Source organism: Rhinolophus ferrumequinum, chromosome 15 (genome assembly GCF_004115265.2).
Source record: "Rhinolophus ferrumequinum isolate MPI-CBG mRhiFer1 chromosome 15, mRhiFer1_v1.p, whole genome shotgun sequence".
NCBI classification, from domain to species: domain Eukaryota; kingdom Metazoa; phylum Chordata; class Mammalia; order Chiroptera; family Rhinolophidae; genus Rhinolophus; species Rhinolophus ferrumequinum.
In genome coordinates this window covers 10,884,677-10,900,367 of record NC_046298.1, presented here as the reverse complement: position 1 = coordinate 10,900,367, position 15,691 = coordinate 10,884,677, and the positions used below count along the sequence as shown (strand labels likewise).

The 15,691-nt window shown below is 52.2% G+C and overlaps 1 protein-coding gene across 5 annotated transcripts; it reads left to right on the top strand.

Annotated features, from left to right (window-relative positions):
* Window positions 1-2,902: 2,902 nt before the first annotated feature.
* On the top strand, window positions 2,903-15,336 carry SLC38A7 (solute carrier family 38 member 7). Of its 5 annotated transcripts, none has more exons than XM_033128807.1 (12): window positions 2,903-2,962; window positions 3,586-3,715; window positions 4,828-5,248; window positions 5,907-6,105; window positions 6,341-6,485; window positions 7,363-7,461; window positions 8,081-8,138; window positions 8,340-8,454; window positions 9,788-9,935; window positions 10,494-10,693; window positions 11,515-11,569; window positions 13,271-15,336. In XM_033128807.1, the coding sequence occupies exons 3-12, from the start codon at window positions 4,979-4,981 to the stop codon at window positions 13,371-13,373; spliced, it is 1,392 nt and encodes a 463-aa protein (XP_032984698.1). In that variant the 5' UTR covers window positions 2,903-2,962; window positions 3,586-3,715; window positions 4,828-4,978; the 3' UTR covers window positions 13,374-15,336. The 5 variants fall into 5 exon arrangements, with proteins under 5 accessions (XP_032984698.1, XP_032984702.1, XP_032984697.1 ...); XM_033128811.1 differs by having other exon boundaries at window positions 2,931-2,962; window positions 3,502-3,715; window positions 4,828-4,987; XM_033128806.1 differs by having other exon boundaries at window positions 2,931-2,962; window positions 3,502-3,715.
* Window positions 15,337-15,691: the final 355 nt, after the last annotated feature.

The window sequence follows — 15,691 nt, the reverse complement described above, 5'->3', positions numbered from 1 at the left end:
CCTGTTGGGGAGAAAACCACCATCTGCTCTAATCGTGTAGACTTACTGCAGCCTGGTTTCTCTGTTACAATAAAGTTACTGTAGACTGGACCACTGTCTACCGTGTCATCTTTTTTCTTTAATGGGAGGAAAGGGGAGAAATGGCTGTATATCCCATAAGTTTGAACTCGTGTTCCCCTGACCATAAGCCGACAGCTGTGTTAGCTTTTCCAAATGTAAACGAAAGCCACATCTTTGTCTTTGCCTTGCCATTCAACTTGTCCAGTCCCAAAATGTTGAAAATCTTGGGGGACAAGTGGGGTACCTCAGAGGATCTTGTGGGTGTAGACTGGGAGCAGAGGAGATGGAGGGGAGGTGGCAGCTTCCGATGTCTATAGGAGCCAAGTAGGTAATACAAATAAACAGTGAAGGTAAAGTAAAAAGAGTAATGCAACCTGGATGTAAGATGGTCCCTGGTGACCAACCCTCAACCTCAGTGATGAGGAGCGATAGGGAAGTGACAAGCACTGTAAGAATGAAAGTCCAGGGTTGCAGGTCTCTCCTGATATTTATGGAAGGTCTATCGATGCTTAAAAGTTGGCAACTCATTCAAGTTTGTTTTTTTTAATGATTTGCAAGCAAGATGCAAACAGTAGATGGCCAGTCTGCGACCTCTTACCGTAGTCATATATTCTGTCAGTGGACCTGTAGCAATGGCACCTGCTTGGTGTCAGTCCTGCCCAAGGTTATTCAGTCGCCTTTGCTTCCTGCTAGGAGCCATGCTGGATGAGACAGCTACTGGCCAGGTGGGCAATGGAGCAGGAGTCGGGCCCAGAGCACATCCGCAGTGTTTGGTAGTTATTGGAAGGGGCAGCGGGCCCCACTTGTTCTTTCCTCCTTGCTTCTCACTCCCTGAGGGACACGGTGCCCAGCAGGCTCACTCCTGACCCTTGGCTCTTCCGTGTCCCTCTTGCAATTGGATACACAACGGTGGTGAAAGGAAAAGTGAATGAACTGAACTGGAATTGACTTTTATGGAGGTCATTGGAAAAGTATCTTAAAAGGGAAAAGCAATAAACATACTAGCTGCTGCGTAAAGGGACTGACTGCCTAGGTTAGGAGAAGCTGCTTCAAGTCTCGCTGTCTGGAACCAACATGGTTGAAAGTTGGCTGCCAAGACTTCAACTGGAAAAGGAACTTGACCACTCTGCTGACCTTGTTATTTTTAAACACAGGTATTGCCAGCTCACCCTGGACTAAGTCCCTTTCCTCACTGAAAACAGTCACGTGGGGTGTGAATGAACCCTGATGTTTTTCTCAGCAGTTCAGACTGTTTGCCTTCAGCCCTTGCCTAGTTTTCTAGTCTGGGTCTGAGATATTAACATTCCTACACCTGGTAGAGGAGCTAGTTTGCCAGCTCAGAAAGAATAGTCATGCCTTTGTTAAAAGAATACGTCCCAAGACTGGATTTTATTTTATTTTTTTAAAATATTGGTTTCCCTGGCCTTATTTTTTTGGGCATTCTGACTCAATATTTTTTTAATAATAGAAAACTTTCTAGATGGTTCAGATACAGCTGACCCATTGACCCGCCATTGGGTACTATCAGACCAAACTGCCTCAGGCTTACCTCTGAATGACCAAAGTTCAGCTCACTAAGCCTGCTTGAGAATTTTTTATTTTCCTTACTTACGGGCTGTGGAATTTTCTTCATAGAAGTTATTGGTTTATATCTAATAATTGAAAGACCAAATTTTTCTTTTTTAAAATGATAATCTTATAAAAATCTTGAGAATAGTATTGCAAATCATACATGCATATCTGATAAGGGATTTGTATCCAGAATATATAAAGAACACAGCTCAAGAATAAAAAGACAAATGACCCAATTAATAACTGGGGAAAAAATTCTGAATAGACATTTCTCCAGAGAAGACATACTAATGGCCAAATACGCACATGAAAAGAGGCTAACGTGAGTCATCAGTGAAATGCAAATCAAAACCACTATGAAAATCACTCCACACCTCCTAGGATGGCAATAATCAAAACTGTAGAGAAATTGGAATCCTCACACAATGTTGATAGGAATGTAAAATGGTGGAGCTGTTTTGGGAAACAGTCCAGCAAATTCCTCAAAAAGTTAAACAGGGTTACTATTCAACCCAGCAATTGTACTCCTACATACGTGTATATTCCCACAAAATATGCATCCCACAAAAACTTGTACGTGAATGTTCACAGCAGCATTATTCACGACAGCCAAAAAGTGGAAACAACCCAAATGTCCAATCAACTGATGAATGAATAAACAAAATGTGGTGTAGTGATACCATGGAATATTATTCAGCAATAAAAAAAGGAAGTATTAATATGCTCCAACATGGATGAAACTTGAAAACAGTTCATCCAAAGCACAAAATAGGTTAGTGGTTGCCAGGGGCTTAGGGGAGGGAAGGATACAGCAGGTGACTGCTAATGGTTACAGGGTTTGGGGGGAAGAATGATGACAATGCTGAAATTAGAGAGTGGCTATGGCTGCAAAACTCTGTGAATATGCTAAAAACCGCTGTATCGGACACATTAAAAGGATCGATTTTATGGGGAAAATGCCTAAAACTCCATAAAGCTATTATGGGTTTTTTAAATTAGTTTCAAGTGTAGAAAACAATGTAGTAGTTAGACATTTACACCCCTCACAAATTGATAACCCCTCTCCTCCAATCCACTACTCCTCTGAGATTGTATATAGCTGCTACAATTGCATTGACTATTTCCTATGCTGTACAAAGCTAGCAACCGTACAAAGCTGCAAACAACTCAGCTGTCCAACAAGTGATCAGTTTACAGTATGGTACATACATACGTGGGAATACTGCCAACGGAAACTACAAATCCCAGGGTGTCCCGGGCTCGCCCCAGCCCCAGTGATCATGTGACTGCTGTTCACGTGTCGCCGCAGCCGGCTCCGGCGTGAAGCACGGTAGGTAGGTGGGCAGGAGGTAGCGGCCGTGTAGGGTGGAAGCTTTAGATCCACGGGTCCCCAGGGCCCGACCGAGGCCGAGCCCTGCCCACGCCCTGCAGGGCTCCGAAGCCTGGCGTCCTGCGCCCCACGCCCGCGCTCCGCTGGGCGGGCTGTGCGGCGCCTTAGCCCTGCCTGTCACTACCCAGTCTCCACCTAGTCCTAGGCCGGGATCGAATCCTGGAGCCCCTCCCCTGTTTACCCCACAGAACCCCACTCGCCTCACTTCAGGCGTGGAGGTCGTCCCCTCCACTCCCGGTGTGCCATGGTTCACCTCCCAGTGCAGCCCACCCCTTACGTTACTGGGATCCAGCCCCAGGCTAGAGTGGGAGCCTGCTCCTCTTGGGATCTGAGGGCCCTACTTACTGCAGAGGTCACAGCTCTGGCCTGAGCATGCTGCATCAGGCTTCTCTGCCAACTCCCCACTGTGACCTCAGACTAGCCTCTTTCCCTCCGGGGGCCTGTTTCCCTGACTGATCTGGTGCTCTCTTCTATGACAGAGTCAGAGCGGCTCAGTTGCCTGGGCTCTGCTGACCAGCACGAAAACAGCTCAAACTCTTCTTTCTGCTGACGGCACGTTTTAGGTAAAGCCGTGAGAAAGAAGAAATTGGGGCCAGAGAGAGAAGGGAGGAGAATCAGATCCCAGATCTTTGGGGAGAAGGAGCTGTAAGGTGCAAGCCCCCTCCACCATAGCCCATCAGGTGGAAAGAGCAGGTAAGCCGGGGACAATGGAGGTGAGTGCTTTGAGGGGAGGGCAGGCGGAGAGATCTTGGGCCAAGGCTGAGACCGCTGTCTGAGATGTGAGCCGGGTTGAGGCGGCCTCACAGCTCTGGTAGCACTCGCTTCGCAGGGCCCTGTCTCTAGCTCTGCTGGAAGCCTGGGAGCCCAAGACTCTTCCTCCACTACTCGCTGCCTTTTTGTTTGTTTGGTTTTTTTTTTTATGCTGGGTTGCTGACTGGGTGGCAGGTTGCGTAAGAGGAAGTACTGTGGCATCTGATTGATCTTTCTGGACTTGGAGCCAGCGGAAAGATATTTCCTCTGGAGCTGGTCCCTTGATTGCACGCGTGGTGACCAATATCCAAGAGCACCCGAACTCTCCCTTCCTCTCTCATGAGTGTACCATTCCCAACTGTGCTTGACCTTCATCAGAAGCAATGCGAAGCATCTGACTACCCAGGGGGCTTCCTTTGCCGTTCGTTCGAAACCACCGGTGTGCTGAGGGCATCAGAGACAATGCTCCTGTGATGAACAGTGGTTAGGCCAGTCACGTGGGCAAAGAGTGCAAACTGACCTGAATTTTGAAGGGCTTTGAAAGCTATGCAGAATTTAGACTGTGGACTGGAGGGAGGTGTGCTGGGCTGTAATACATTGAAATGTCCACAGTTCTGAGTGAGGGGTACTCTTGGGACTCTGTGGTGTGGAAACAGGCTGGAAATCCAGACAGATCTGGGTCCACATCCTGCTCTGCAACTTGCTAATATGTGACCCTGGGTCAGAAGCTCTCCAAAGCTTTGTGACCACTTTCATAAGGACTGAATTAGATACGTCCGTGACACTCCTGCCCCGTATGTGGCCTCTCTCTAGTGCTGACATGTTACTACCCCTCTCTTTTGTGTCTATGTCTTTTTACCTTACGGGTCTATAAGTCTGAAACAAGTAGGGTTTGCCTCTGACCTATTTCTGTCTCTGCCATCCCATGCTGGGGCACCCAGTCTTCTACACAGAGGCACACCTGGGTTTCAATCCCAGCCATGTGATCATGGGAAATTTGTTTCACCTTTCTGTGCCCCCTCAGGGTAACCCTAGTACCTGCCTTTCCCATCTAGGCCAGGATGAGCCAGAGCCCACAAGCCTCTTAGCAGAACAGCCCAAACAGGCTGGTGCCGCCCACCAGCCGAAGGTCTTGCCTCAGCTGCCCAGGGGATGTGGTCGTGAAGCAGAATCTGCAGACCCTCCTGGAAGAGGTCTCCCAGGGCCATGGCCCAGGTCAGCATCAACAGTGACCCTGGCGAGTGGGGCTTCAGCACAGACCCTGGGGAGCGGGCCCGTCTGCTGCAGAGTCCTTGTGTGGACACAAACCCCAAGAGTGAGGGGGAGGCCTCCCCTGAAGGTCTGAGCAGAGGCACCACTTCTACATTTGGGGCCATCTTCATCGTAGTCAATGCCTGCCTGGGTGCAGGGTTACTCAACTTCCCAGCAGCCTTCAGCACTGCCGGGGGCGTGGCAGCCGGCATCATGCTGCAGATGGTGAGTGTGCAGGCCCAGTGGGCAGAAAGGCAGTTCAGCTGGTGGGTATGGCCTCTTTGCCTCAAAGGGGAGGCTTTGGATCAGGGGTGGTCAGTAGGTGACACATGCTACCCCTGTCCCCTCACACACACCCCCACACACACACACGGGAGGCATTACTGATCTATTCCCGCATTCTTTCCTCTGAGCCCAGACAAGGCTTCGAAAGCCTTCCCAGCAATCAGGGAAATTTGACATCGATTGCATGTTTAATAATCTTGTGGTTATGTTTAAAAAGCAGGCCCTTTTAGAACTGTATGCTATAATGTTTGCTGTTGAAATGATATGATAGCTTGTATTTTCTTCAAAATAATCCAGAGTAGAAGGAATAGATGAAACAAAATTGGCCATGCATTGATGATTTTTGAAGCTGAGTGATAGGTGTATCTATTATACCATTCTATCTACTTGTGTGTATGTTTGAAATTTTCCGCAAAACTTTTGTTTGTAAAGAAAATCTCAATTTGGCAGCCCCCAGTAATCTATTAAACTTGCCCTACAAGATGAGGTTAATGTGCCAACCGGCTCTGGACACTGGCCCAGTAAATGCTGAGCAAGACCAGGCTGCCCTTTGCTGCCCGGCCGTTCCCACCCCCTCTTGCTCTGTCGCTGCTCACAGGGCATGCTGGTTTTCATCATCAGTGGCCTCGTCATCCTGGCCTACTGCTCCCAGGCCAGCAATGAGCGGACCTACCAGGAGGTGGTGTGGGCAGTGTGTGGCAAGCTGACGGGCGTGCTGTGTGAGGTGTCCATTGCCATCTACACGTTCGGCACCTGCATCGCCTTCCTCATCATCATCGGGGACCAGCAGGACAAGAGTGAGTTTCCCTAGGAGCTACCTCATCCCTTCACCTTGGCCGTGGAGGGTCTGGGGGGAAGGGAAGGGCATGGAACACCTGCCCCAGGCACAGCCTGGGCCCGGCATTCATCTGGAAATCCTCCCTCCTGGCTGCTGTGCCCATGAGACAGATGAAAGTCCTGAGGCCCAGCAGAGCAGGAGGGCCGCACCCTGCAGCCACCTGGCATGACGCTCCCTCCTTCTTCCCTGTGCAGTTATAGCTGTGATGGCAAAGGACCCTGAGGGTGCTGGTGGCAGCCCCTGGTACACAGACCGAAAGTTCACCATCAGCCTCACTGCCTTCCTCTTCATCCTGCCCCTTTCCATCCCCAGGGAGATCGGCTTCCAGAAATATGCCAGGTTTGGAGGCCCCACCCCAGCCCTGGCCAGACAGCTCTGATCACAGGCAACTGGAGACCCAGGGGCTGCTGGAGATGCCACCTTGCCTTGAGGCAGCAAGAGTGGGCAAGGCAGGGCAGAACAGGGCTTGCAGGGGTTCCAGCATAAGTCTTCCTTTTCTGTCAGAGACAAGGGAGACAGTGGCCCTTTGTATCAGTGGGATACTCAGCTCCAATGTCCTTGTCAAAGAAGGGACAGGTGATAATCAGGTGTGTGAAGACATCCCCCTGGCCTGGGCCCTGACTTTCCCAGGGAGAAGGGGATTTTTCATCAGTTGGGATTGTCAGCCTGGCAGCGCCTTCCACACAGCTTTTTATGAAGGGAGAGGCTTCCTGGCTTATGATCTGAAAAGCCGTGGGATTCTAAGCTGTTTCCTGTGGCCCATAAAGGACAGGGTCACACTCAGCTGTCTCCATGGTCCCCTTTAATGTTGACATTCCAGTATTTGTACCTTCAACCCTTTTACCTCCAGTGTCTCCAAGGCCCTCGTTCTCAAAGTCCCTGCTTACAGCCCTCGCCAAGTGGCAGCTGCTCTGACTGAAATAGGAGATGAGCTTTGAAGCCCAGTCCTCCAAGCCATGGACCCGAACCAGTGCATGTCCTAATGGTCAGAAATGTCATTCTGGCCTCCTATTGGGGCCCAGCTCCCTCCTAGCTATGGCCAGTTTCTCCAAAACTTATTTCTCACGCATTTCTTGAGTCTTTGCTTGGAATAGCCTCCCAGTTCATTCAGTAGACACTGTGGTCACTAGAGCTGCACGTGGATGCCCCTGGGGTGGAATCAGACAGAAGGCGCCTGGGGCGAGGGAGGAGGAAGTTCAGTCCATTCTTCCCGCAGCTTCCTGAGCGTGGTGGGCACCTGGTATGTCACTGCCATCGTTATCATCAAATACTTCTGGCCAGATAAAGAGATGACCCCAGGGGACATCCTAACCAGGTGGGTGAGGTCCCCCTGGTGCCACGGGGTAGAAGCCACCACTTGGGCCCCAAGAGGTGCTGGGTCAGACGTCAGAGGCCACACAGGTTCTCTTCTCAAGGCTCATTAGGTCATCGGGGCTTGACTCATGGGCATTGTGGGAAGGAGCAAGAGATCCCGATATTTTTACTGGAGGGAAGAATGAGAACCAGAGACGGGAAGACTTTGCCACTGGCATCCAATAGATGAGCCACCATGAGACTAGGCCTCAGGTGTGGAGACTACCAGGGTGGAATTGCACATTTTTCTAACTCGTGCTCATCTGTAATTTCTATATCTGCTACATAAAGATGAGTCTGTTTTGTCACTTCCCTTTTCTTGAAGAGAACAAGCCAGAAAAGCAAAAGCTCCGGTGCAGGAGCCAGAAATTCTGGATTTTGGTTCCAGGAGGGCCTTCCAGAGCCTCAGTTTACTGACCTGTGAAATGGAGATGTCTTCTCATTCCCAGATTTCTGTGGCTTGAATGTGTAGATGCTAGTTGGTGGAGGTCATAGTGGGCTGAATGAAGACTTAAGGGCAGGGGGTTGTTGGTGGCTCTGTGAGCTTCACAGGCAGCAGATTCTTGTGTGTTTGTCCACAGGCCAGCCTCCTGGATAGCCATGTTCAATGCCATGCCCACCATCTGCTTTGGATTTCAGGTGCCAGTTGCCTTAGCTCACTCCTTACTCTATGATGGAGCCCACATTCCAGGCAGGATGGGGGAGCCTTGGGAGGAAGGATGGAGTGGGGGCCCCAGGACTTGCCTCTTGTCCCTGTGGTCTTTGCCCCCAAGGAACCTCCCTCTGGAAACCGGGAGTGAGGTCGCTTCCCCACCATAACTGTGACCTTCACCCTGACAGTGCCACGTGAGCAGTGTGCCTATCTTCAACAGCATGCAGCGCCCCGAGGTGAAGACCTGGGGCGGGGTGGTGACAGCCGCCATGGTCATCGCCCTCGCTGTCTACATGGGCACAGGTGAGTGCTCCCCTCCAAAGGCCAGGCTTGGAGTGCTCCCATTTGCCTTCTTTGTCCCCAAATCCTCTGGCTCAACTTTCCTGGGGACAGCCGTTCACACTTAGCACACCAAATCCTTCTGTAGGCATTGGCTTAAACGTGGCTGCCTTGGGCCAGGTGAGAGAGATGTATTCATCCATTCATTCATCAGCTCTCCACTGGTGCCGAGCAAGTGCCAGGAACTGCTCTCAGCATGGGGAATGCCGTGGAGATATATAGACCTGGTCCTGCCCTCATGGAATTGACAGTCTAGTCAGAGAGGCGGTCTTACAAGAGTAGAGCAGGAAGCAGTAAAGAATCTCAGACAGTGATGTGTACCATGGTGACAGTGACACAGGGAAGATGTGAGTGGGATCGGGAGGGGGCAGTTTAGGGGGGTAGTTCACAGAAGACTCCTCTGTGAGGCGTTGGCATTTGGCGTCCCAAGTGATGAGAAGGAGCCAGAATCTAAAGAGCTGGGGGAAGAGCATTCCAGACAGAGGGACCAGAAAAGGCCAATCCCTGAGGCGGGGACAGAAGAAAGGTCTGCATAGCTGTAGAGGAGCAAGTTCGGGGCAGGGGACAGTCCCTGAGGCCAGACAGGGACTGGGGCCAGAGCCTGTTGGGCCTTGAGGACTGTTGGGAGAGACAGGAAACATTTCAAGCAGGAGCATGGCTCGTTGAAAGATGGCTGCAGGTGCTGCGTGCAGAATGGTCTGGATGAAGAAGCAGGACTGGAAGACCAGGAAGGACGGCCCTGTGATTCCTTCCCCAGACAGTTCTGGGGCCAGCACTGTTCTACCTCTGAAGACAGAGTGAGGAGTGAGAGGCAAAGGGGCAGAGTCCCCGCGCTCCTGGGGCTCGTGTTCTGGTCGGGGAAACCGACAATACACAAGTTTAAAAACATTTCAGAGAGGGGAGTGCTGTGAAGAAAACCACAGGGTGTCGTGAGGTAGCGTTGAGGGTGGGGGTCATTGTGGACGGGCTGGGCAGGGAAGCGTTGTCTGAGGGGGGACATCTGGGCTGAGACCTGCGTGATGAGGAGATGGCAGCATGAAGGGCTGGGTAGACGGAAAGTTAGTGCAGAAGCCTGAGGCAGGACCGTGCTGGGCGAGTGCACCGTCAGAAAGGTGGCAGGGGAGGGTGGCTGTGAGAAGTCAGGGAGGCAGGCTTCTGATCCCAGCCCGACACCCTGTAAGCCTCCCGACCTGCTCCAACGCCCGCCCCATCTGATGTCACATCCAGCAGTGAACGGTCCATTCAGCCTGACCCTCCCAGGGTGGCCCTGACCCAGCCCTCCTGTCCCTGCCCTCAGGCATCTGTGGCTTCCTGACCTTTGGAGCGTCTGTGGACCCTGACGTGCTCCTGTCCTATCCCTCCAATGACATGGCGGTGGCTGTGGCCCGGGCCTTCATCATCCTGAGTGTGCTCACCTCCTACTCCATCCTGCACTTCTGTGGGCGGTGAGTCCCCCCACCCCACTGGGGTGCTCCCTCGGGGACCCTGAAAGGCCTTTGAACATGATCATATGGTCTTGTACGGAACCCACTTTGTAGAAGGAGAAATTGAAGCCCATAGGAAACAGTGCCTAGCATGGCCCCGCAAGTACCCCAGCCGGGTCTTGGGGTCCTTTTTGTCCCAGAGTTCCCAGAACATTCTGTGAGTCCTGTGAGAACCTCTAGCCTAGATTCTTTTCTGAACACACAGCCTTCTGGGTATCCCAGCCCTTTCCTTTCTGGGAGAAGAATAGCATCAGTTCCCGCCGGGTGAGCGGCCTATGTCCCCCTGGCCCCTCTACGTCCTGGGCCAGGCAGGGCATTAAGCCCTTCTCATTGACCATCTCACCCAGGCCCCAAGGCTGCCCCGAGAAGAGGGCAACGAGGCCCACTTTACAGAAGAGGAAAGGGGCTCAGGGCTCAGGGCCTCACCCGCATCTGCCCAGCCGGGAGTCTGGCTCCGAGCTGGAGGTGGAGGCTGTTAGCAGGTGCGCGGCTGAGGCTGAGCCCTCTCCCTGTGGGCAGGGCGGTGGTCGAGGGCCTGTGGCTGCGCTACCAGGGGCTGCCAGTGGAGGAGGACGTGGGGCGGGAGCGGCGGCGGCGAGTGCTGCAGACGCTGGTCTGGTTCCTGCTCACCCTGCTCCTGGCGCTCTTCATCCCTGACATCGGCAAGGTCATCTCGGTCATCGGAGGCCTGGCCGCCTGCTTCATCTTTGTCTTCCCAGGTGCGGACCCTTGGCTCCCAGGGCCTCCCCGGCCTCAGCTCCTCGCTTGTTCACCGGCCCGGGGAGAGCAACCACCAGCATTCACTGTCCCCCTCCACAGGCTCTGTGCCAACCCCTATGCAAGCAGCATCTCCCGAAAAGAAGATAATGGTTGACACTCTGTTTGACTGATGGGGAGATGTGAGATTCAGGGAGGGTCACGAACTCACCTAATGAGTAACAGAGCCTTTCAACTTCAGGTCTGCCCAAGTCCACATCCTATACCCTTAAGCCTCCATTCAAGTCCCTGCTGCTTCATGACCATCAGGAATCTGGCTGGTTCAGTCCCCAGAGGGCAATGGGATCTGGTGGCAGCACCCTGACACAAAAGCCAGGAGATCTGCGTTTCAGACATGGGTCTGCCACCAGATCCCTGGAAAACGGTCCCATCTTCCCAGCCATGAGTTCTGACAATACCCAGCTTATTTTTTTTAGGAGACCACCTAGAAAGCCCTTGCCACTTTGCTTGGAGCAAGGGGACCACATCTGCTCAGAAGTGTCCTGGGAAGGGCCCTGGGGTCTAGTCACCACTGGGTCAGCTTCCAGGGCTGCCCCTTTAGCTCTGAGTCTTGCCTGCAGCCCAAGGTGTGCCTGTCAGATGCTCGCCTCTCCTAGGAGAGCAGATCTAGCACCTCCAGCTGGGTGTGGCTGGCAGAAATAGCATATCTAGGACAGTAAACAGTCCTTTCTCCATCCACCACCTCTGCCTATCCATTAGGGAGGAGGCTGGGCCTGAGGGAGGGAGCCCACCCAAGCTCTCAGAGCCACCTCTTCTCTTCCAGGGCTGTGTCTCATTCAAGCCAAACTCTCTGAGATGGAAGAAGTCAAGCCAGTCAGGTAAAGCAGGGCCCAGCCCTCGGTCCTCGCCCTTGGTCCTCTCAGGGGAGGTAGTAGATCGGGAGGTAGCCTTGTGTGTTGCGGGGGGAGGGGTCCTTAACATAGTAGGGGTCAGGAGGCTTGCATACTTTGAAAAACACGAGTTTTGAAAATACTTTTTTTTTTTTATGGGTAACATGGCAGTTAGGACAATTCAAACACTACTGAAGGACTTGAGAGGCAACAGTGGAAGTGCCTCTCCCCCACAGCCCACTCCCTGCCACATGCCTTCTCCTGAGAGAGCTCCATGCTATCAGCATGGTCTGTGCCCTTCTGGACTCTTCTGGGCATGTGTGCCTGTCTGTGTATGCAACACTCTGCACGTGGACACACAAAGACACGGGATTTTGTATCGAGTTTGTTTTTTTCAAAAATGGTTTCATGCCAGACACACTTTTCTGCCACTAGCCTTTTCTTTTTTTTTCCATTTAACCATGTACGTTGGAGACCATTCTATGGCAACACAAGACAATCCATTTCTTCCCTTTTGAAGGGCTGCAGAATATTCTGCTGTGTGAACGTGTCCTGGATGTGAACACTCTTACACATACACATCTTGGCACACCTGTTCGAGGTTCTTGGCAGGATCGATTCTTAGAAGGAAATTGCTACGTCACAGGGCATGCTCGTTTTTATTTTGGCACAAATTACCTTCCACAAAGGCGGTACCAGTCAGAGTCTCAGCAGCACTGAATGAGAATACCCTGGCTCCCACTCCCCTGCCAGCGCTATATGTATAACAGCCTTCTAGATTTCTGTTTAAATAGATATAAAAACACCACATTGTTTTTATATGCATGTTTCTCTGAATAGTAAGAGGCTGAGAATAGGTTGCATGCTTTTTAAAAATATATACTATGCAAGTAATATTCATTATATAAAACCTAAAAAAACACAGACAAGTCTATGGAAGCAAATAAAATCATTCTTAATACCCAGTTATAACCTTGTTGCTATTTCTGATGCATATATTTGCTTGCTTTTTTTTTTATTAAAGTTTATTGGCGTGACAATTGTTAGCAAAGTTATATAGATTTCAGGTGTACAATTCTGTAATACATCATCTATATCTCACATTATGTGTTCACCACCCAGAGTCAGTTCTCCTTCCATCACCATATAACAGACCCCATTTACCCTCTTCTAGAGCCCCCCTCCCCCCTTACCCTCTGGTAACCCCTAAACTACTGTCTATGTCTATGAGTTTTTGTTCCTTCATTTGTTTGTCTTGACCTTTTGTTGTTTTCAGTTTTATATACCACGTATCAGTGAAATCATATGGTTCTCTACTTTTACTGTGTGACTTATTTCGCTTAGCACTTTTTTCTTTTCTTTTTTTTTAATGAAATGGCTCACACTCTATGTCACCTGCTTTTTCCTGAAGATCTTTCCATCAGGAGACATGTGTTCTAATCCTGGTCCTGCCCTTGGCTTGCTGTGACCAGTCAATCCCATTAGCCTTGGTCTCTTCACCTGTGGATTAGGGATCGTCCACCTAGCAGCAGTAACCTTTGTATGAAAAGCCCTTGAGAAGTAGGAGGTATTCTACAAGAAAAGAGATTTAAGTAATTACGGTAACTCACTGATACATGTATGTATCAGACGTCTGCAGAGTCAGGGGTGGGTTGACTGACCAGGCCCCTCTCTCGTTCTGCCCTACAGCTGGTGGGTGCTGGTCTTTTACGGAGTGCTCTTGGTCACCCTGGGAGCCTTCATCTTCGGCCAGACCACAGCCAATGCCATCTTTGTGGATCTCTTGGCATAACCAGTGCCTCCCAGGGAACACACAGCCTTTGCCACTGGACACAGGAACCCATCTCGTACTGCTGCAGGGCCACCCTGAGGACGGCATCATTCACCTCTACACCCGACATCATTTTCCAGGGACGGATCTGGGATGAAATGAGGCTCCACACCTCTGGACAGCTCAAACCCAGCTCCCTTCCTGCTCCACTGTCCTGGCAGTGACGTGGATGGTAGGAGGTCTCGCATCACAAAGCAACCTTCCCCCACTCCTCCAGCTCTCAACTTCTCCATGCCTAGCACCCATCGGTGAAGAGGGTCAGAAGAAAGGATGCAGCCTAACCTCCCTCTGGAGAAGGAATGTGGGCAAAAGGCCACCATCGTCCCCAGAGCAGCCAGTCCTGAGTAGGGGTGCGCCTCATTAGCCCAGGACTCACGCAGCGCCCGCTCTGGTCTCTTGGCGGACCAGCCAGCAGAGGCTTCCTCTGGGATCTGACAAGTTCCAGCCGTAGCACTGAATTCACATAGATGCGCAGAGGCGGAGAGATTCATGCCTTGTCCACTCCCTCCTGGGCCCACAGGGAGCCTATCTCCCGCTTTCCCATGGCTGATTGACATTTCCCAAGCCTCTGGGGCCTCGCCCTGTGTCATTACCCAAACCCAGGTGTCCTCCTCCATCCCCAGACATCCCCAAGTCTAATGTTTACAAACGGTGCCAGCCCGGCTCAGCCAGGGGCCAGGGGCGTCCCGTGCCACGGTGCTGTGAGTACTCTGCCGTTCGCTTTCCCCGAGCCGGGGAGTCTGTCTTCTCTCTCAGACCCCAGGTGGGCCCCTCTGTTCAGAGGCACAAGGGTGGGTGGTGGACAAGCCTGGGACCCTTGCAGACCTGTGCAGGCTGGGCTGGTGACGATCAAGGTGAACCTGTCATCTTTTCTTCCAATGATTGCTTCTCTTCTCTCTGCCCTTCACTCCCACACACACCCCCACCCGCCCTACCCAGCGCGGTAGCCCAGAGATAAGAAAGGCAGCTGAGAGGTGGCTGGTTAGCTCAGTTGGTTGGAGCGTGGTGTTGCCGGTTCGATCCCCACATGGGCCACTGTGAGCTGCGCCCTCCTTAAAAGAAGAAAAGAAAGGCAACTGAGTTGTCCTTGACTGGGTAGCATCTGACTGCAGGCATGCCAGCCTGGAAGTTTCCCTTCCAATCGGGATCTTGTCTGCTCCTCCCCCACCCCACCACCTCACCCCGCCTCCATCCCATTTTTCTGAGCAGCTCAACCTCCTGCTCACATAAGTATTGGGGCGGTGTGAGGCCATGCAAAACCCTGTCATCCACTTACGCCCCACTTTCCCACCAGGCCTGGCCCTGGTGGCCCATCAGTCACCTTGAGGTCACATCTGGACTGTGCCCCAGGCAGGGTGAGGAGGAACTATTCTCTCGCTCCATATTCCTGTTTTGAACACCTCGGCCGCCCACTTTGGCCAACACCCGGCACCGAATCAGGCTTCCTCTCTCTGAAACCTCCGGCATTTCCCTGACCCCTCCTGCCCAAAACCTCAGGTGGCAGGAGGACCCGCCCAGCAGCCAGCCACTCGGGCAGTCAGAGCAGAAGCCGAGGCTGGCTGGAGGCCGATAGGCTCCTGCTCAGTCCCCACATGGGGTGAGCTGCCTTGCCTCACATCCTCAGTCCCTGGGGCCAGCGCACTCTGCTGTTTGCTCTCTGCCTGCTGCACAGCACCCATGCCTGACGAGGTTAGGAGGACGGCCCGGTCAGCAGGGCTGCACAGCCTCCTAATGCTGGATTTCGGGGTGGGGGCAGCTGAGGGAGTCCTTGCCCAGAACCCAACCAGCCGGGACCAGGAGCTGGAATCCACTTGGCCTAACCTCGAGCCCCCTCTCCTTCCCGGGGCATTTTACTGTTTCGTTTCTTCTTGTGCACATTCAGACCAAGGAGGATAGTTAATAAAAAGGGGCTTGTGCTGCTGAACTGTGTGGCCTGTGTCTGGTGCTGGGGACAGAGTCCAGGCCACTGGCAGGAGGAAGATAAGCAGGGGTGGGGTGGGGTGGGGCAAGAACTTTTAGCTTACTGTCTATAACCCATCTCAGGAATGGGCACCACCATGCTCCATTGACCGAGCTGGGAACCCGCAGTGGTTCTTGACACCTCCCTTTCTTTCCACATCTCATGAGCCCTTCCCACTGACTTGGGAATCTCCTCAGTCCCCTGTCCTCCTGCCTCTGCCTTGGCTCAAGCCCTCACTGTGTCTTCCATGCACTGCTGTAGCCTCAGACTGGCCACCATGCTGCATGGCCCTCCCTGACCTAACTCTTTAGGTGAACTT